The sequence below is a fragment of the Miscanthus floridulus genome, chromosome 1, assembly GCF_019320115.1.
Source record: "Miscanthus floridulus cultivar M001 chromosome 1, ASM1932011v1, whole genome shotgun sequence".
Classification (NCBI taxonomy): Eukaryota; Viridiplantae; Streptophyta; class Magnoliopsida; order Poales; family Poaceae; genus Miscanthus; species Miscanthus floridulus.
In genome coordinates this window covers 120,942,224-120,961,832 of record NC_089580.1, presented here as the reverse complement: position 1 = coordinate 120,961,832, position 19,609 = coordinate 120,942,224, and the positions used below count along the sequence as shown (strand labels likewise).

Genomic DNA, 19,609 nt, shown 5'->3' with positions numbered 1-19,609 from the left:
GGAGGGAGCAGGAGTGGTAACTGCCACCCACTCCCACTGGATCGATCGGGCTGAGTGGAAGGAAGGGAGCTGCTCGCTCGCTGCGCGGCCTTCCTTCCCGCCACCATCTTCTCGCGCGCCTCCGGCCGCTCACCGTCCCAACGAAATATCCCCGCATGCACATGCACTCCTCCTCCTCGAGGCTCCTCCACCCCGTCCGGCAGTCTTCGGCTATTTATACACGCTCCCCGATCCCTCTATCCCGTCCAGGCAGCCATTGCCAACCACCCACTAGCCAACTGCCCATGAGCCCTACATCATCGCCGCGGCAGCCCGGCGCCGGCGGCGGTGCTGGCGTGGCGCGGCACGCTGCGTTCAAGGTCCGCAGGGACTCCCACAGTATACACAAGGACCACCTCGCCGCTCTCCTCGGGCTCGGGATCGACCAACTCGTCCGTGTCGTCGCCCTCGAACGCCATAATCACCAGCAGCAGCCACCACCGGCCGGCCCCGGCGCCACAGCCGCCAAGGCGGCAGCAGCAGCAGCAACCGGTAATCATCTACACGCACTCGCCCAAGGTGATCCGCACCAATCCGCGCGACTTCATGTCCATCGTGCAGAAGCTCACCGGCCTCGACAGTCACGGCCGTGGCGCGCCGCCCCCGGCGGGGCGCGTCAACTCGGGGTCGGTCGTCGCCGCCGCCCCGCAGGACGAGTCGTCTTCGTCCTCGTCCGAGAGCTGCGCCAACACCACCCACGCTGCGGGGCCGCCTCCCTACGCGGACTCGCAGTTGATGCCGCCGCTGCCGGCCCCGCCTCTGGATGCGCACTTCATGGCGCCCGACATCCCGCTACTGTTCGCGCCCGACGCCGCAGCATCAGACCTGCAGCAGCTCTGCGCGCCGAGGGGACTCTACGGCCAGTTCCCGCCGCCGGTCGACGCCGTCGCGGCGATCGGCCCAGTGATGTCGATGAACATGAACAGCGCCGCCAGCAACGGTGGGGCCGTGTTCTCCCCGTCGATGGTGGAGACCGTGAGGACGTTTTCGGGCTATAATTAAGCAGGATTTTTTTTATCTAGTCCGTGCAATGAATCAGGCGATGATGCAGCGATGCAGGAGCCGTTGCTATGCCATGTGCAATAACCGCAGGTCCATTTTTTATTAGTTTTTTTTTAATTTCAATTTTGATTAGTAATAGAGAAACAAAGGGCCTGTTCGCTTTAACTTATCAACCGGCTTATCAGTTAGAATCTATAGTATTTTTCTCTCACAACAAAATAACTTCAGGCTTCCGGCTTTAATACTAATTCATTTTTTCCCTAGGTAGGAAATGATGAAGTTAGTTATCGCTGATTCTATCCCGTGAAATCCCTATAAGTCTTTTTTCTTTGTTATTTTAGTTCCATCTCACATGTCCCTTCACCGAAATGTATCCTTGAGTGTGATGGGCGTGATAAGTTTTTCTTTTGCTCTACATAAATAGTTTGGAGATTTTTTTAACATAGTACATAGCCATATTTACCCTTATAACCTTATGAGCACCTTCAAAAGATAAAAGCTAGATCCGCTGATCTAAAGATCAATGAAGTTACCACCGGCATCTCATTGTCAACAGTCACTCGACGGCCACGTTAGTTACTACTGAAACAATAGCACTGTTAAATTTTGAATAAATCTAGAAAATCTAGAAAAATACGAGAACCCACATCAAATCGAGTAAAACATGAGTGGATAGGTTTCTCCACGAGAAAGCTTTCTAGTTGTGTACGTTCAGTTCGCTAATTCAGTCATAAAAACTTCTCATGATCATGAATAGAGAACTGCAAGATTTTACAATCTTCAAGGCGAACTCTGCCAAACAAAAAAAAAATCATCGGGGATGCCCTGTGAGGAATGGTAGCACTAGAAAAGGACTTATTGTGGATGTATAGATTGTTTCACCACCACTGCATAAGATTTGCTTATTGTTTCTTCTTCTTCATTCACAACAAGAGCCCATTTTACATCTTGTTCTTTCTGCCAGAGAAGAGATTCAGGAGAAGAAAGAGCCCCAATCGTACTAAAAGCTCGGGCAAAAAAACCTTTGAAGTGGTCAATCGCTCATAAGAACGCAGACGGTAATTAACTTGGTAATAACTATGCAACTCGACCACTTTCAAAGAAATTAAAAATAGAGAACTAACAAAAAAACGGGATCTCACAAAGCAGGTTGAACACGGCTGCCTTGCCACCGGCCACAAATTGTGAGAATTGTAGTAGCCGAATCTTTATGATACAGTACTTGCAAGTTGCAACGCCCTACAAAAAGAACAAGGAAAAATATATGAAAACCCACATATGGAGAGAAGGAAACGGAGAGGCCTGACTATAGAGCAGACTAATAATGCAGTAGCTTTGTTGTATGTCTTGTTAGGCCAACTAGACTCATCAGATGAAAAAGTGGTACCTGCAGGCGGTGGTGGTGTACATTAACAATAACCTCATGAGAAAGAAGATATGATTGTGAGGGAAAAAGTGGAGAAGTGAGAGAGTTATATAGATAACAAAAGTATGCTTGTATAGGATGGAGATACAGTAGCTTAGGCCTTATTTGGATGTGTATGTATTCATCTCAATCCACATGCGTTGGAGTGGATTGGAATTGAATTATGCATTAAAGTGAATACACATGTATCCAAACAAGGTCTTAAAGTTTTCCGTTCCTATTTGGACTAATAATTTTGAATGAAACCACCACTACTTATATATATATAGAACTACTACCATGTAACTGGCTACAAAATAACTTATTCTGTAGCCACTTTGAGTTATGACAATAACTATGTTAATTTACGAGATTATAGTAACTCCATACTAAGTGGTTTATTGTAACGTTATGATAAATATCTCCATGTGTTATAGTAACCCAACTATCGTAAATATGTATTGACATTATCGTAAATTAGTTGTCGGTGTTTCGGACCGGTGGGCCCTCAACCAACTAATAAAAATGTACTGCGTGCCCCTAGTCCTGGATGGTGATGCAAAGAGACACAAGGTTTATACTGGTTCGGGCAATGGGTGCCCTACGTCCAGTCTGAGAGATCGATCTTGTATTCCTTACACCGAAATGCTCGTAGTAGGGGGTTACAAGCAGGGCGAGAGAGGGAGCTAGTCCCAGGTCTCTGCGCGGGGCGGCGTGAATTGCTTGAGATGTTGATCTCAGGCGACGGAGAAGCGTGCGTGTTACAGAGTGTCGCTTGCGCGCGAGTGAGTTTGTCTGTCCGTGTTCGTGGCCGTTCGTGTCTATGCCTGGGTGAGAGCGAGCGTGAGAGCAAGTCTGTCTTCCTATACGTGTTCGTCTATCTCCTGCGCTCAGGTCCCCTAGAAACAGCCCCGATCCCTCCGCTTTATAGTTGAAGGGGGGACAGGGGTGATACATGTGTTAGCCACGCGGCGTCGTGCGAACAGAGGCGGCATATCCGAGCCCTGTAGCCTGCTACTGTGGCGGCATAGTTGATGGAGTGGTCCTGCCCTTGAAGTGCTGGAGCAACGCACCGGTCACATCCGATCTTGTGCGACGTGGGAGCTCTAGTGATAGCTTGACGCAGGGCCTGGCAAGCGACGTGCTGGTTGTTGTGTGTTGACCGTGTGAAGAGCCGAGGCTCAGTTGGTGCCGAGGCCGAGCCGTCGTGGGGGGCTCGGCGGGCATGAACCCTAAGGTTGCCGAGACCCTGAAGTAGACTGCCGAGGCATGGAGGGAGCGGTTGGGCCTGTACACTGATTCCGAGGCTATAGTAACCTGGACCTGACTCCGCACGCCGCGTTGTCCCTGGAGCAGGAGTTAGGTAGCACAGCGCAGTACAGGCGCCGGTCGTGGGCATAGCATCAAGCATAGCGGCTGGTAACCCCTGCCCTGTCCTGTCCTAGACGGCATGGCTTCGATGTGACTGGCGTCCAGTCGGCCACGCCGCTGTGTCGAGCCGTCGTTCGGCTGATATCGCGGGAGTGGTTGAACGCGCCGGGCGGACGTGACATCTTGTCCGAGAAGTTGGTTGAGGCGGAGGCGACGGGGCCGTTTTGCCGAGCCAGCGTTGAGCGAGGCGGAGAATCGGCGTCTCGTCTGAGGCTGTACGCGCAGGGCCTCGGGCGAGATGGAGAATCGGTTCCCCGGCCGAGGCCTTTCGTGCGAGGCCTCGATCAAGACGGAAAATCGGTAGGCCGTCCGAGGCCTCTCGTGCAAGGCCTCTAGCGAGGCGGAGAGTAGGTGGCCTCGGACATGGTCGGGGTTTAGCCAATTGTTGTCTCTTGGCTTTGATTTTGATGGGGTATAAGCGATTTTTTTCAATAGTTGCTTAGGGGACCCCTTCTCGTGGTACCCGATAGTAGCCCCCGAGCCTCAGGGAGAGTGCGAGCGCTCTCCTTGAGGTTTTGGTGAGACTCGGCTCGCAGTAGCTCCTGGCGGGATGGTGTTTCGTACTCAAGGCTTCGGTGGGTGCGCGTGAGCGCACCCGCCGGGTGTAGCCCCCGAGGCCCTGGAGGAGTGGATTTATTCCTCCAGGGGCTTTTCTTTCATCGTGAGAGGGGTTTTATTACGTTTGCCGAGCTCATGAGTGCGAGTTCGGGTCGCTGAGCCTCGACAAGTTTGCAGGAAGAGCCCCCTAGCCTCTATACGGAGCAAGAAGGCCATCAAGGGTTCTCCTGGCTTTTTGTACGACCCTCGCGCATCCTTTTCGTTCGGAAGGAGGGGTGGAGGGTGCCATGCTACCCTCGATGGGCGCGAGCAGTGGCACTTCTGGTGAGCTGTTATCGGGTAAGTCCGAGTGAAGGCTCGTGCCCTGTTCGATAGGGGTCAGCTAGCGGTCCAGAGACACACTCCAAGAGTACCAGAGGGTTTCTCTAGTGGGTGTCGGGGCCGTTCGATGGGCCCCGGTGGCTCGGTGCCTCCCTACGGTGGGATCCCATTCGGAGACCTCCCTGCCGGTCTCAGACACGACTTAGGGCGTCCCAAGTGTTTCGCTTGCTTGGGTCTCAGCCCTGTATGGGCTCGCCCGTAGTCGTCCCTGACTCTATTGCCCTGGGGCGGCTGTCAAAACCCTCGGGGGCCCAGCCTTCGAACCCCTAGACCGTAACGGGCTCAGCGCCTAGTTCCTTCGTCCGAAAGGAATTGGGTGGGGGATATTCCTCCCCCTATCAGTTTGACAACAACAAGCGCGCCTTTTGAGGCAATTTTCTCAAGGAGGTGGAACGACGCCTGCCACTGCAGCGGTCGGACGCGACGCCGTGTCAGCGGATGGAATATAACTATTCACGCGATTAATGAGGAAAAGGTGGGTACGTGGGCGGTAAAATCAGATCTGGATTAACTGTGCCGGATCTGAGGGAAACTTTCCCGATTCCGTCGCCCGCCTATTTCGCCTCCTTCCTGCATAAATACACGACGAGCCTCACCCCTCCCCTCCTTACCTTGCCTACATTCGCCTTTGTCGCCCTTGAGCCGTTGCTAGAACAGAGAGCGCTGAGGAGAAGAAGAGAGGCGAGGTAGAGAGAGCGAGAGAGGCTCACCGCCGTAGTCATATTCTCCGTCGCACCCATGGCCGGTGCCGTTGTCATTGAGGCGGACCCTTGGGGTCAGTCCAACATGTCCGTGGAGACGCTCCAGTCGCTCGTCGACGATAGCCTTCTCCGTCTGATTACCGACCCCAGCAGGCCGGAGTGGATCGCTCCGTCAGGCGAGCCGGAGCCGAGGCCACGCGACGGCTACGTCGTGAGCTTCGTATCCTTTCACGAGCGTGGCCTCGGCCTGCCGGTGGACTGGTTCATGCGGGCACTCCTGCACTACTACGGTGTGGAGCTCCATAACTTCAACCCCAACTCCATCACGTAGGCAGCCATCTTCGTCATCGTCTGCGAGGGGTACCTAGGGATCGCTCCCCATGGGAGTTGTGGCTCCACCTCTTCCGGGCGGGGCATACCACCAAGCCGATGGGTATGTCGGGCACGAGGAAGGTGGTGAGGGCCGGCGGCTATACTCTCCAAGTGCGCTAGGACCGTCAGCACCTTTACATCCCAGCCCAGCTCGCATCAACCAATCGCCGTTGGTACACCAGCTGGTTCTATCTCCACAATGACGATGGCGGACTTCCCCCCTACACCGAGCAGATCGTGGAGAGCTATCTGGAGAAGTGGAAGTATGGCGTCCTGAGGGAGGATCAGCCCAAGCTGCAGCCGCTCCTAGAGGGGCTAGAGAGGCTGTGGAGCCGCTGCCTTACGGTGGCTGTGGCCATGGCTGCCTTCCACTGCCGGAGGGTGCTGCCGCTAATGGCTCAGCGGTGGCGCCTGTTCGAGATGAGACCGGATGAGCTGATCGAGGGCATCCGAATGTCCGCCTCTGCCCTCTCTGATGAGGAGATTCTTCGTCGGGTGAGGGAGACGGTGGAGGTGAAGTTGAGGAGCGGTGGCCTGATCCCCATCGTGATGCACCTGTCACGGGGGTTCCTCTCCCTGGTAAGTCACGCGCTGCTGTAGCCCCCGAGGCCTCCTCGTTCCTTGCCATTTTCTGGTCCCTTATTTGCGTTCGCTGTTCCTTCAGGGGATGAGAGACGTGCGAGCCTCCCCGCCGCCCGTTCCTAAGGACGCAGCGCGGCGGGCGGCAAACCGGGCGCATGTCGAGGCACAGAAGAAGCGGAAGGTTGCTGAGGAGGTAAAGCGCATGAGGAAGATCCTTGCGCGTGAGGGACTGGAGAAGCGCCGCCAGCAGCAGAGGTAGGATGGTCTCCCCGTGGAGTCATCTCCGTCGCCGTCCCTGTCGACGGAAGCTTTAGATGGAGATGACGAGAATGAGGTGGGGCGGGGTCCCCTAGACCATCTCCCTGACATCAGGGAGATGACACCCGGGGCGTTGGCAAGTAGCCCAGTGCTCTCCGGAGGAGGAGGAGACGCCTCGGGGCCGGCGATCGCCCACCCCGGGGCCGAGGCCGACACGCCCGAAGCGCGGGCATTGGGAAAGCGCGCCATCAGCCTGGTGGGCTCGTCGGCAGAGGTGGAGCAGGTGGTGGCGGGGGCGACGCAACTGCCCCCGCAGAGGACCCATGGGGCGCCAGGGTCCGTCGAGGATCGGCCGGCACCGGCGGATATAGAGTCATGTCTCCGCCACTGCCTTTGCAGAGGAGGGTCGCCGTGCCAAAGCAGTTGCAGCCCCGCTCGAGGTAAGCCTTTTTTCGGCATAGTTGCAGCATCTTTCGTTCGCTCTTTGGTCGTATGCTGACCCCGTAAGTATCTTGTCTTTAGCCGGAAGCGTCCTGCGGAGGTGCCCGCCTTGGCACCACTTAAGGCGCTCAAGGTGAGCCCCGGCTCCACCGCCCACTGGGTGGTGGAGGCGCAAGCCGCCATACACCATGGCACGACGTCGGCGAGGGCCGACCCAAAGGAGCCGGTCGCCCAAGGTGAGGCTGCCAAGGCGGCCCCGACACAGGCGAGGGAGGGAGCGCCTCCGACCCATGAGGCCGAGGCTTGTGGGTCAGATGAGGCCAAGGCATCCTCGGTCGCTGAGGCCACTGAGGTCAAGGCCCCCCGAGCCTCCGAGGCCGAGGTGATGGAGGTCGGGGTGCCTAGGACCGCCGAGGCCGCGGTGGCGGGGGCCGGAGCCCCCGGGACCACTGAGGCCATGGTGGCGGAGGCCGACGTGAGCATGGCAAAGCCGGTGGCCTAGGAAGTGGAGATGAAGGCAGCGGAGGCCTTGGTACCGCCCCTGGTCCAAGGCCTATCGCTGTTGCTAGAAAGCGCCCGGGAAGTGGAGGTCCATTCGATCTCCTCCGGCGATACTTCCCGGGGGAGGGAGGGGGCAGATGCCGAGGCGGTTAGCATAGTGGAGCAGCCTGCTCCAGCCTTCAGTGAGGGAAGCTCGGCCCTCGTGCGGGTGCAACCTGAGCCCCATGGGTGGGATCACCCGCATGTCTTGTGGTGGAGCTAGGATGACCCTGAAGGGGAGCCTCTATTCACCCTTGAGGACATGGCCGAGGGGCGCTGGGATACCTTCGAGCAATACCACCAGCTGGTGGAGCAGTCGCTACGGACAGCGCTGTCCGTCATGGCCGACGATCTACCCGAGGTCACCCAGGTATGCGCCTCCCTTTCTTGTGCGGTGTCATCTTTTTTTGAGTTTTTTGCAGTGCATGACCCCTGTTCTACTTATCCAGGAGCTCGAGACCCGGTCCCTTGGGAAGTTAGTGTTCCTCCGATGGGAGAGGGACATCTAGGACCAGCTCCAGCGGTAGAAAGACTTGCTCGCTCGTGCCAACGAGCTTCTGTCGGCGCGGAGCGCGGAGGTGGAGGACCTCTGCCTACGCGGTGCTGATATGAAGGCTACAGCGGCGGCGACTCAGGAGCAGGTCGCCCCCTTGGTGGCATGGGTCAAGGAGTTGGAGGAGGAGCTGACCTACATGGCCGATGATCAGGACGCCTTTAGGTCCTAGGCTGGAGAAGCCACGGCCTCTGTCAAGGCCCTTGCTGGACAGCTAGGGACGGAGCAGGGTGTGCACCAGCTGACGAAAGGTGCCTTGGATGAGGCCCTCAAGGTGGCTGAGGCTTCCTAGACCGAGGCTGTGGTCTGGAGGGGAAAGGCCGAGGGTGAGTCTTATTCCCCTTGTTTTATTTGTTTTTCTTGCGTTCGGCCCCTAACTCCTTGGTGTGATGCAGAGCTGGAGGAAGAGGCTTCCAAGGCGGCCGAGGCTTCCCGGGTCGAGGTCCAGCACCTAAAGGAGAAGGCCGAGGCTTTTCGGGTCAAGGCCCAGCGCTGGAAGGAGAAAGCCGAGGCCTCTCGAGTCGAGGCCTGACACTAGGAGGAGAAGGCCGAGGGTGAGTCCCGTAGGCTTTTGCCCCTATTTGGCTTGTTTTCCTTTGCGCTCAACCCCATTCCGTTTCTTTTGGCGCAGAGGTGGAGAAGGAGGTCACCCGGGCAGCCGAGGCCTCTGTCGTAGTGTAGGCGGTGCTTGAGACCGAGATCGGGGAGCACGACGTGCTGAAGAGTGCCACCCGTACCGCCTGTGAGGCCCTGGAGGTCCAGTCAGGCAGCTCCCTCGGGAGCCGCCTGATTGCGTTGAGCGGCCAAGTGCGTGAGCGACTCCGAGGGGCGCTGCACATGGGTGTTAAGCGTGCCCTGGCCGTCATCGCCTTGCACTACATCGGCGTCGACCTCAAGGCCATCAGCGATGGCTATGTCCTGCCCGATGATGATGGGGAGGCCGACGAGGAGGTCACGAAGTTGATGGAGGCGGCGAAGGGCCCTGGCATGGCGCTGGCCAAACTATTCGAAGAGGAGGTGGTCCCTCCCACGCCATCCACCGATGCTCGAGACCCTAAGCCTTGACCTGGGCCCAAGAGGCCATGTAAATAGATTAGGGATTATGTTACCCTATCATAACGCTGGTGGCCATCGAGGCATTTTTAAAGTAATCATGTGTTTATGCTTCTTTAATCGTTTTTCATTGTATTTTCGAGCCTCTGCCCTCTGTCTCATCTCTGAACAAATCTCTTGCAAAAAACTTCCTCGGAGCCTAAGCTGCCCCTCGGGCAAAAGGTGGTGAGGGAGTGCCATAGCCTGGAGGCGTAGGCCATCTCATGACTCAGCCGACCTTTTGGCCTTGAGACAGTCTTTCGGTCCTTAGGTTTTTCACAATCGATTTGTCAGAGCACACTAGAGAGTTTGGCGTAGGAATTTTTTTGAAAAACGACTAAAAAATGGTGTGTGGAACTTAGGGGGGAGTCCCCCCTTCTAGCCCCCGAGGGAGGCTTGGTTCTAAAGAGGCAGAGCCATGTCCTATGCGAGCCCCGCAGTGGGCACCTCTGCAGAGGCAGAGCTGAGTCTCCCTTATGGTGTTATCGTAATGCCGAGGCCCGTGATGGGCTCGGTGGGTTTCTCAAAAAATTAGAACAATTAAAGAACGCTTCTTAATTGTATTTTGAGAAATAATGTATACAATGCTTGGGAATTTAAGGGTAAAAGCGACGTAGATGTTCTATGTTCCAAGCGTTGGTGAGGATTTCGCCCTTCTCGTTGGCTAGCTTGTAAGTCCTGGGCTTCAGCACTTGGGCGACGATGTACGGTCCTTCCCATGGCGGGGTCAGCTTGTGGTGGCCCTTGTTGCTCTGCCTCAGCCTCAGCACCAGGTCGCCCACTTTTAGGTCTCGGCTTCAAACGCACCGGGCTTGATAGCATCGTAGAGCTTGCTGGTATTTGGCCGAATGTAGCAGCGTAACGTCTCGGGCTTCCTCCAGTTGGTCGAGGGTGTCCTCGCGGGTAGTGCAGTTGCTCTGCTCGTTGTAGGCCCGAAGCCTTAGGGAACCATACTCCAAGTTAGTGGGGAGGATGGCCTCGGCCCCATAGACCAGGAAGAACGGTGTAAACCCCGTGGCTCGGCTCGGGGTATTCCTTAGGCTCCAGATGACTGACGGGAGTTTGGCAAGCCATTTCTTGCCAAACTTATTCAACCGATTGTATATTCTTGGCTTGAGGCCCTGTAGGATCATGCCATTGGCATGTTCTACTTGGCCATTCATCCTAGGGTGTCCCACGGCCAACCAGGCCACATGAATGTGGTGGTCATCGCAGAACATCAGGAACTTGCGGCCGGTAAATTGCGTCCCATTGTCAGTGATGATGGTGTTCGAAACCTTGAACCTATGGATGATATCAGTGAAGAATAGCCCCGCTTGCTCGGATTTGATTTGATTGATCGGACAAGCCTTGATCCACTTGGAGAACTTATCGATTGCTACCAACAGATGGGTGTAGCCCCCGGGGGCTTTCTGTAGAGGCCCAACCATGTCCAGCCCCCACATGGCGAAGGGCCATGTAACAGGGATGGTTTGGAGGGCTTGGGCCGGGAGGTGTGTTTGCCACGCATAGTACTAGCATCCCTCGTAGGAGCGTACTAGCTTGGTGGCGTTGGCAACCGCCGTCGGCCAGTAGAACCCTTGGTGGAAGGCATTTCCAATGAGCGTCCGAGGCACTGCATGGTGCCCGCAGGCCCCTGCGTGCAAGTCCCAAAGTAGGGCTTGGCCTGCCTCAATGGTGATGCATCGCTGGAGGACGCCAAATGGGCTTCACTGGTACAACTCACCGTTGCTGAGGACATAAGTCTTGGCTTGTCGCGCAAGCCGTCTAGCTTCGGTCCTGTCTGTAGGGAGCTCTCCTTGGACAAGGCAATCAAGGAATAGGACCCGCCAATCCATGCCCTGGTTGGCCTTGGGAGGCTCTACGTTTACTTCCATAACCTCGGTCTCGGCAACGGGGGTCTCGGCGACCGAGGGGGCCTCGAGTCCTGTAGTGGGCTCGACCGATGGGCCCTCTTCCGCTATCAAGGCGTAGTCAATGGAAGGCTTGTGGAGATCTCTGGCAAAGACGTTTGGGGGGACCGGGGCCCGTGCCGACGCCATCTTTGCCAGTTCGTCCGTGGCCTCATTGAATTTTCACGCGATGTGGTTGAGTTCGAGACCGTCGAACTTGTCTTCAAGGCGATGTACTAGCTTGCAGTACGCCTCCATCTTGGGGTCATGGCAGTTCGACTCCTTCATCACCTGATCGACAATGAGCTGTGAATCGCCCCGTACGTCGAGACGTCGTACCCCAAGTTCGATGGCGATCTACAAGCCATTGACGAGGGCTTCATACTCGGCTACATTGTTGGAGGTGGCGAAGTGGATCGAATCATGTAGCGCATGTGTACTCCGAGGGGTGAGATGAAGAGCAGACCTGCGCCCGCCCCGGTCTTCATCAGGGACCCATCGAAGTACATGGTCCAGTATTCTGCCTGGATTTGGGCAGGTGGCAGTTGGGTGTCAGTCCATTCTACCATGAAATCAGCTAAGACCTGAGATTTGATTGCTTTCCAAGGCGCAAAGGACAGAGCCTCCCCCATGAGTTCGATGGCCCACTTGGCTATCCTACCCGAGGCCTCCCGGTTATGGATTATCTCCCCCAGGGGGAAAGACGACACCACGGTTACCAGGTGGGATTCAAAGTAGTGACACAGCTTGCGTCGAGCCAAGACTATGGTATAGATCAATTTCTGGATGTGGGGGTAGCATGTTTTGGTCTCGGAGAGTACTTCGCTGATGAAGTAAATAGGTTGTTGGATGGGTAGAGCGTGCCCCTCTTCCTGCCTCTCGACTACTATGGCCGCACTGACCACTTGGGTCATGGCGGCGACATAAAGTAAGAGAGCCTCGCCCTTGGTTGGCGGTACTAGGATGGGAGGATTGGTGAGCAATGCCTTGAGTTTGGTAAGGGCTTCTTCGGCCTCGAGGGTCCAAGAAAAGCGCTCTGATTTCCTCAAGAGATGGTATAGAAGCAAGCCTTTTTCGCCAAGGCACGAGATGAAGCGGCTCAGGGCCGCAAGGCATCCCATAACCTTCTGTACTCCCTTAAGGTCTCGGATCGGCCCCATGTTGGTCACGGCCGAGACCTTCTCCGGGTTGGCTTCGATGCCGCGTTTCGAGACTATAAATCCTAAAAGCATGCCTCGAGGGACCCTGAAGACACACTTTTTGGGGTTAAGCTTGATGCCCCATTCCCTGAGGCATCTGAAGGCTATTTCCAAGTCGCTGATGAGATCACTGGCCTTCCTAGACTTGACCACGATGTCATCCACATTGGCCTCGATGGTCTTCCTAATGTGCTCGCCAAAGACATGGGTCATGCACCGCTGGTATGTGGCCCCTGCATTTCTGAGGCTGAACAGCATAGTCACGTAGCAGTACATGCCAAATGGTGTGATGAAAGAAGTCGCGAGCTGGTCAGACTCTTTCATCTTGATCTGATGGTACCCGGAATATGCATCAAGGAAGGATAGGGTTTCACATCCAGCAGTGGAGTCGATGATTTGGTCAATTCAAGGCAATGGGAAAGGAACTTTTGGACATGCTTTGTTTAGACTGGTGTAGTCTACACACATTCTCCACTTCCCATTTTTCTTCTTAACTAATACGAGATTAGCTAACCACTTCGGATGGGACACTTCTTTGATGAATCCAGCCGCTAGGAGCTTCTGTATCTCTTCACCGATGGCCCTGCGCTTTTCCTTGTCAAATTGGCGTAGGCGCTGCTTCACCGGCCTAGAGCCGGCCTAGATGTCCAAGGCATGCTCGGCGACCTCCGTCGGTATGCTCGGCATGTCCGAGGGACCCCACGCGAACATATCGGCATTCACACGAAGAAAGTCGACGAGCACGGCTTCCTATTTGATGTCGAGGGTGGCACTGATCCTCAGCGCCCGGTCGTCGGGGCAGGTGGGGTCGATCAGGATGAGTTTGACGGCCTCTGTGGGCTCAAAAGTCTCGGCATGACGCTTGGAGTCGGGTACCTCGCTACCGAGTTGGTCGAGGTTGACGATGAGGGTCTCGGCCTCTACGATAGCCTCGGCATACTCGATGCACTCGACGTCGCAGTTGCATGCATGCTCATATGTGGACTCGATAGTGATGATGCCATTGGGGCCCAGCATCTTGAGCTTGAGGTACGTGTAGTTGGGGACCACCATGAACTTGGCGTAGCACGGCCGCCCCAAGATGGCGTGGTAAGTTCCCTTGAACCCAACCACCTCGAAGGTGAGGACCTCCTTGTGGTAGTTGGCAGGAGTACCGAAGCAGACGGGCAGGTCGATGCGCCCGAGGGGCCGCGTGCGTTTCCCCGGCACAATGCCGTGGAAAGGCGCAGCGCCACCCTGGAGCGACGATTGGTCGAGCTCCAGGAGCTCTAGGGTGTTGGCGTAGAGGATGTTGAGGCTGCTGCCTCCATCCATCAATACCTTAGTGAGCTGGGTATTGCCGATGATGGGGTCGACGACAAGTGGGTACTGCCCGGGGTTCGGGACGTAATCAGGATGGTCGTCTCGGTCAAAGGTGATTGCCTCCTGAGACCAGTTGAGGTACCAGGGAGTGGCCACCTTCACCGAGAAGACCTCCCGGCTCTCCCTCTTCCGCTAGCGTGCCGTGAGGCACGCTGAAGGCCCATCGAAGATCATGAAGGCGTTGTGCACCTCGAGGAATCCATCGTCCTTGTCGTCGTCCTTGTCGCCGGCGCCCCTCTTCTTGGCATCGTCGTTGAGGAGCCCGAGCTTGGTGTAGTAACACCGGAGCATGGTGCACTCTTTGGGGGCATGCTTCACTGGGCCCTGGTGGTAAGGGTAGGGTGTCTTGGGCATGTTGTCGAAGAGCCCAGGGCCTCTGGGGCCTCGAGGATTTTTGCGCTCTGTGGCCGTGACTAGGCCGGCCTCGAGGACTTCCTGCTTCCCCTAGTGACCCTTTTTCTTTTTCTTGGGGAGGTGGGGAGCCGAGGCCCTGGGGGCCTTGTCCCTCCACTTCCCCTTGGTGTCGTCGTCGGGGAAGATGGCCCCAGCGGCCTCTTCGCCTGAGGCAAAGTTGGTGGCGATGTCAAGGAGTGCGGCCGCCGAGGTTGGTACGTTCTGGCCCAATTCTCGGACTAGGTCTTGGCAGGTGGTGCCAAAAAGGAAAGCCTAGATGATTTTCGAGTCGCCAATGCTTGGCAACTTAGTGCATTCTTGGAGAAGCGACGAATGAAGTCTCGGAGAGACTCGTCTAGGCCCTGGCGACAAATTTTGAGGTCCCAGGAGTTCCTAGGGCGCATGTAAGTGCCTTGAAAGTTCCCAACAAAGACCCTTACTAAGTCACGCCAGTCGTGGATCTATGAGGGAGGGAGATGTTTAAGCCAGGCTTGCGTCGAGTCTGACAGGAACAACGGGAGGTTGCGGATGATGAGCAGGTCATCGTTCACGCCACCTAGCTGACTAGCCAGGCGGTAATTAGCTAGCCAAAGCTTGGGATTGGTTTTGCCGCTGTACTTCGTGAGATTGGCCGGTTGCCAAAACTAGGCCAGAAAATGAGCGGTGCGGATGGCTTTGCTAAAGACTCAAGGACCAGGTGGCTCAGGGGAAGGACTACGGTCTTCCCTGCTGTCGTAGCGGCCACCTCGGTGTGGATGGTAGCCCCGGGTGAGCCCCTCATTGTCGTGTCGCCGTCGCCTGCTGACCACCTCGTGGTCGCCCTGTGCCTCGCGTTGGTTGCTGAGGCGGTCATGCAGCAAGGGGACCCTGTTGATCGTCGGTGCGCGAGCAGGTTCGGGGCAAGCCGAGGCCTCCCTGTCCTACCGAGGCAGTGCCATGGGAAGGTCCGAGGTGCCTCCACGCCTTTGGGAGGCGGAACTCTTGGCCTACTGCACCGCGGTGGTCTCAAGGAGATCCCAGAGCTCGCCGCAGACCCGTCGCCCCTCCGTAGTAGAGGGCTTGGGCATCGTTTGGACTAGCATTGCCGTAGCCACGACATTCTGGCTAGCGTGATTGAAGATTGGGGGTTGCTCACCCCCTTCGTCATCGTTGATGCGGTGGTGGACATCACGGGCCCTCCGCCGGGCTCCTCCGCCATCACTGCGACCCTGCTGCTCCTGCTCGAGAGTGTCTCGGAGTTGCTGTAGAAGGAGTTGATCTTGCTCGACCTTGGCCTAAAGCTCACAGAGCTGCTCCAAGTCTAGGCGTCAAAGTTGTCTGAGGGTGAGGCTCTCATTCTGCGCTGTCGGTGGGACAACGCGTGAGGGTGTGGCATCGCCCGCTCCTTAGCGAGGCAGGGTACGATTGCCTACCCCCTCGTCCTCATCGCCCGTGCTTGGCATCCCGAGTCCGACATGGAAGCACTCATGAGTGGGATCATAAGTGCCTTTATCGTCAGAGTCGGAGTAACCAAAGCAGTAGTTGCTCGTGGCCAGGAAGCGGCGCATGGCTTTAGGGTCGTGAAGTCCAAAGAAGTTAGCTCCGGCCCATGCCTCGTCCTCCTCCGAGGAGTTAGCATGGGTGTGAGTCGAAGTCATGGTGCCAAAGTCGAGGGTGAAGCGTTGGTGGCGTCCTGAGGGCTCTGCGTGAGCAGAAGCATAGGCAAAAGCATAAGTGGCGGCGGCATTTCTCAACCCGAAGGGGTACGGGGATGGTGCCATCGCCAGGCTTTGCTCCGCTGAAGTTGACTCCTCAGGAGGTGGCGGGGTAGAGCTTGATGACGGGGCGTCATCGTGCGCCACCAGCGTCTTTCCCTTGTCCAGGCTCAGGCTAGACAGGTCTCCAACCAGGGACCTTGTGCCAACAGCTAGGCGTGGGATACCAGTGGAGCGCGGCGTGTCACCTTGAGTTCGCATGGTGTCGGGGTGGCCCCGCTCACATCGTGCCTAGCGATCACAACGAGAGCGACCGCCCGGGCGCCGCCTGCGCCTGGACTGCGGGTGCGTGATGTCGTCATCGGTTGGTGGGGCTCGAGGTGTGAGAAGTACCATATCGTAATCACATCCTAGAGACATGAACTCTAGGCTCTCAAACCAGATCACTATGCTGAGATGCAGTGGTCGTATGGGATCTGCCATCCGAAACTCGTTAGGGAGATGAAGCTGACACACAGAGCCCCTACCTGGCGCACCAACTGTCGGTGTTTTAGACCGGTGGGCCCTCAACCAACTAGTAAAAATGTACTGCATGCCCCTAGTCCCAGATGGTGATGCAAAGAGATACAAGGTTTATACTGGTTCGGGCAATGGGTGCCCTACGTCTAGTCTGAAAGATCGATCTTGTATTCCTTGCACCGAAATGCTTGTAGTAGGGGGTTACAAGCAGGGCAAGAGAGGGAGCTAGTCCCAGGTCTCTGCGCAGGGCAGCATGAATTGCTTGAGATGTTAATCTCATGCGGTGGAGAAGCATGCGTGTTACAGAGTGTCGCTTGCGCGCGAGTGAGTTTGTCTGTCCATGTTCGTGGCTGTTCGTGTCTATGCCTAGGTGAGCGCGAGCGTGAGAGCAAGTTTGTCTTCCTATACGTGTTCATCTATCTCCTGTGCTCAGGTCCCCTAGAAATGGCCCTGATCCCTCCCCTTTATAGTTGAAGGGGGGACAGGGGTGATACATGTGTTAGCCATGTGGTGTCATGTGAATAGATGCGGCATGTCCGAGCCCTATAGCCTGCTACTGTGGTGGCATGGTTGATGGAGTGGTCCTTCCCTTGAAGTGCTGGAGCAACGCGCCGGTCACATCCAATCTTGTGCAACATGGGAGCTCCAGTGATAGCTTAACGCAGGGCCTGACAAGCAACGTGCTGGTTGCTGTGTGTTGACCACGTGAATAGCCGAGGCTCAGTTGGTGCCGAGGCCGAGCCGTCGTGGGGGGCTCGGCAGGCGTGAATCCCGAGGTTGTCGAGACCCTAAAGTAGACTGCCGAGGCATGGAGGGAGCGGTTGGGCCTATGCACTGATTCCGAGGCAATAGTAACCTAGACCTGACTCCGCACACTGCGTTGTCCCTAGAGCAGGAGTTAGGTAGCATAGTGCAGTACGGGCGTCGGTCGTGGGCACAGCACCAAGCACAGTGGCTGGTAACCCCTGCCTGTCCTATCCTGGACGGCATGGCTTTGATGTGACTGGCATCCAGTCGGCCACGCCGCTATGTCAAGCCGTTGTTCGGCTGATATCGCGGGAGCAGTTGAATGCAACGGGCGGACGTGACATCTTGTCCGAGAAGTTGGTTGAGGCGGAGGCGACGGGGCCATTTTGCCGAGCTGGCCTTTAGCGAGGCAGAGAATCGGCGTCTCGTCCGAGGCTGTATGCATAGGGCCTCATGCGAGACAGAGAATCGGTTCCCCGGCCGAGGCCTTTCGCGCGAGGCCTCGATCGAGACGGAAAATCGGTAGGCTGTCCGAGGCCTCTCGTGCGAAGCCTCTAGCGAGGCAGAGAGTAGGTGGCCTCGGACGTGGCTGGGGTTCAGCCAATTGTTGTCTCTTGGCTTTGATTTTGATGGGGTATAAGCAATTTTTTTTGATAGTTGCTTAGGGGACCCCTTCTCGTGGTACTCGACATTAGTATATAAAATTATTGTAAATGGAGGTGGCTACGAAATAACTTATTTTGTAGCTGGCTACTGAATATACTCTCCATATATATATTGTCCATGCCCTTATTAGCTAGCCATCTCAGTCTAACTATGTGGAAAATCTGTGCCTAGGAGATACATTTAGGGATACAAGACTTGCATCCCTAGATACATTCATTCCTAGGAGGGGATCAAATCATCATAAAGACAAGGGGCCTGGAAGGCTGAATAATTGATGAGGTTGTAAAAATAGCTTCGCTCGTGCTGTTGAAGCTAAACACATGTTGGAAATATACATATATTCTACTACTAGATGTTTGTCACGAGTACAAGGGAGGAGACGGGGTGACGTATGGGCCCTCTGGCGAAGCCGTCACACTGACGGAGCTATTGTCAATTAAGGTTATAGCGTGTCTAGCACGTTGTACCGATCCAGCAGTATATAAGCTGAGACGATAGCGAGGACGGAAGACAAGCAGTAGCGAGGAGGGAAGACAAGTAGTAACAGAACTTTCTGAAACTCTGAATATAGTTGTCTTCCTCGTGGACTCCTACCGCGTGTGTTTATCCTTTTCTTCCCCAATCCCTTCTATCCAGACAAGCCCGTAATAAATTGGGGGGGGGGGGTTGCAAGGGGTCGTCGTCCTGGCACCGAAGCGGAAGCCTTCCAAGTATCAGCTAGAGATGGCTACATCGATCGACTCCTTGAAGACCATGATGAAATAATCCATGGCGACGTAGTTTGCCGGGTTCTAGGAGATGATGAAGATGACCCTCGACAAGAGTGGCCTTGAGCCGTGGTGCACTTTGGCGGATGAGTCACTGGGGGCATTGATGCAAAGCACGATGGCGACGACAATGCGTGTGATGAAGTTGGAGTACCAGCCACCACCATCGTCACCGCCATTGCACGCTCTGTTGACCTCCTCCTCCTCTGAATGAGTGGCTCGACCTGAACATGGCTCCACCTCAACCAGCACAGCATACGTGTCGAGCACGTAACAGCCCAGCTGGCACGACCATCACACAGAGCACCGAGATGTTGGCGCAGGGATCCCCACCGCCACACCCGGTCATGGGTATGTTTGTGGCTTGCTCATCTCCCATTTTCCATTCGCATGGTATGGAGTTCGAATTGATCTCACGTTCCCTTCCTCTACTAAAATTGGACTTTCCCAAATTCTATGGTGATAACCCCCATTTGTGGCATGATCGCTTTGACATGTTTTTCAAGGTGTACTCGGTTCAACCGGTGATGTGGCCAAGATTCATTGCCCCCAACTTTTAGGGCGCATTAGCCATATGGCTTCAATCGGTGGATAGAAGAGGACGAGTGAATGATTGGGCAAAGGTCTATGAACTAGTGTTTGAGAGATTCATAAAGAACAGTATCAGAATCAATTGCGACAGCTCAAGATGTTGAAGCAGATGGGGACTATCTCAGATTATCAGGTGTAGCTTGAGAAGTTAGTACTTGGGATCTTGTTGTACAATACGACATATGATGATGTTTACTTTGTGATAAGATTCTTGGTAGGGCAGAAAGAGGATATTCAGGCTGTGATTGCCTTGCATCACCCAAAATGTGGATATCGCGAGTGCCTTAGCCCAGAAGATGCTTTCTATGGCCTCTACAATAGATGATGCATTGATACACCATGCACGAGGCCAATCTTGGAGTGCAAGCTCATTGAAGCCCAACATTCGGTTCGCTACCAACCTAATTGTACTTTATTGGGAAAA

At 55.6% G+C, this 19,609-nt stretch overlaps 2 protein-coding genes and 1 pseudogene across 2 annotated transcripts; 2 read left to right on the top strand and 1 right to left on the bottom strand.

Annotated features, from left to right (window-relative positions):
* Positions 1-248: 248 nt before the first annotated feature.
* LOC136492203 (uncharacterized) lies at positions 249-1,210 on the top strand (annotated as a pseudogene).
* Positions 1,211-6,847: 5,637 nt separating this feature from the next.
* On the top strand, positions 6,848-7,672 carry LOC136462391 (uncharacterized). Its single transcript, XM_066461496.1, has 2 exons — positions 6,848-7,065; positions 7,252-7,672. Exons 1-2 carry the CDS (start codon positions 6,848-6,850, stop codon positions 7,670-7,672), a joined length of 639 nt encoding a protein of 212 aa, XP_066317593.1.
* Positions 7,673-13,196: 5,524 nt separating this feature from the next.
* LOC136462381 (uncharacterized) lies at positions 13,197-13,499 on the bottom strand. The gene has a single exon (XM_066461488.1). The coding sequence runs from the start codon at positions 13,497-13,499 to the stop codon at positions 13,197-13,199; it is 303 nt and encodes a 100-aa protein (XP_066317585.1).
* Positions 13,500-19,609: the final 6,110 nt, after the last annotated feature.

Coding starts and splice junctions, on each gene's coding strand:
- LOC136462391 (XM_066461496.1), top strand. CDS start 6,848: ATGACACCCGGGGCGTTGGCAAGTAGCCCAGTGCTCTCCGGAGGAGGA. Junction 7,066..7,251: donor AGGACCCATGGGGCGCCAGG/GTCCGTCGAGGA, acceptor TCTTGTCTTTAG/CCGGAAGCGTCCTGCGGAGG.
- LOC136462381 (XM_066461488.1), bottom strand. CDS start 13,499: ATGGTGGTCCCCAACTACACGTACCTCAAGCTCAAGATGCTGGGCCCC.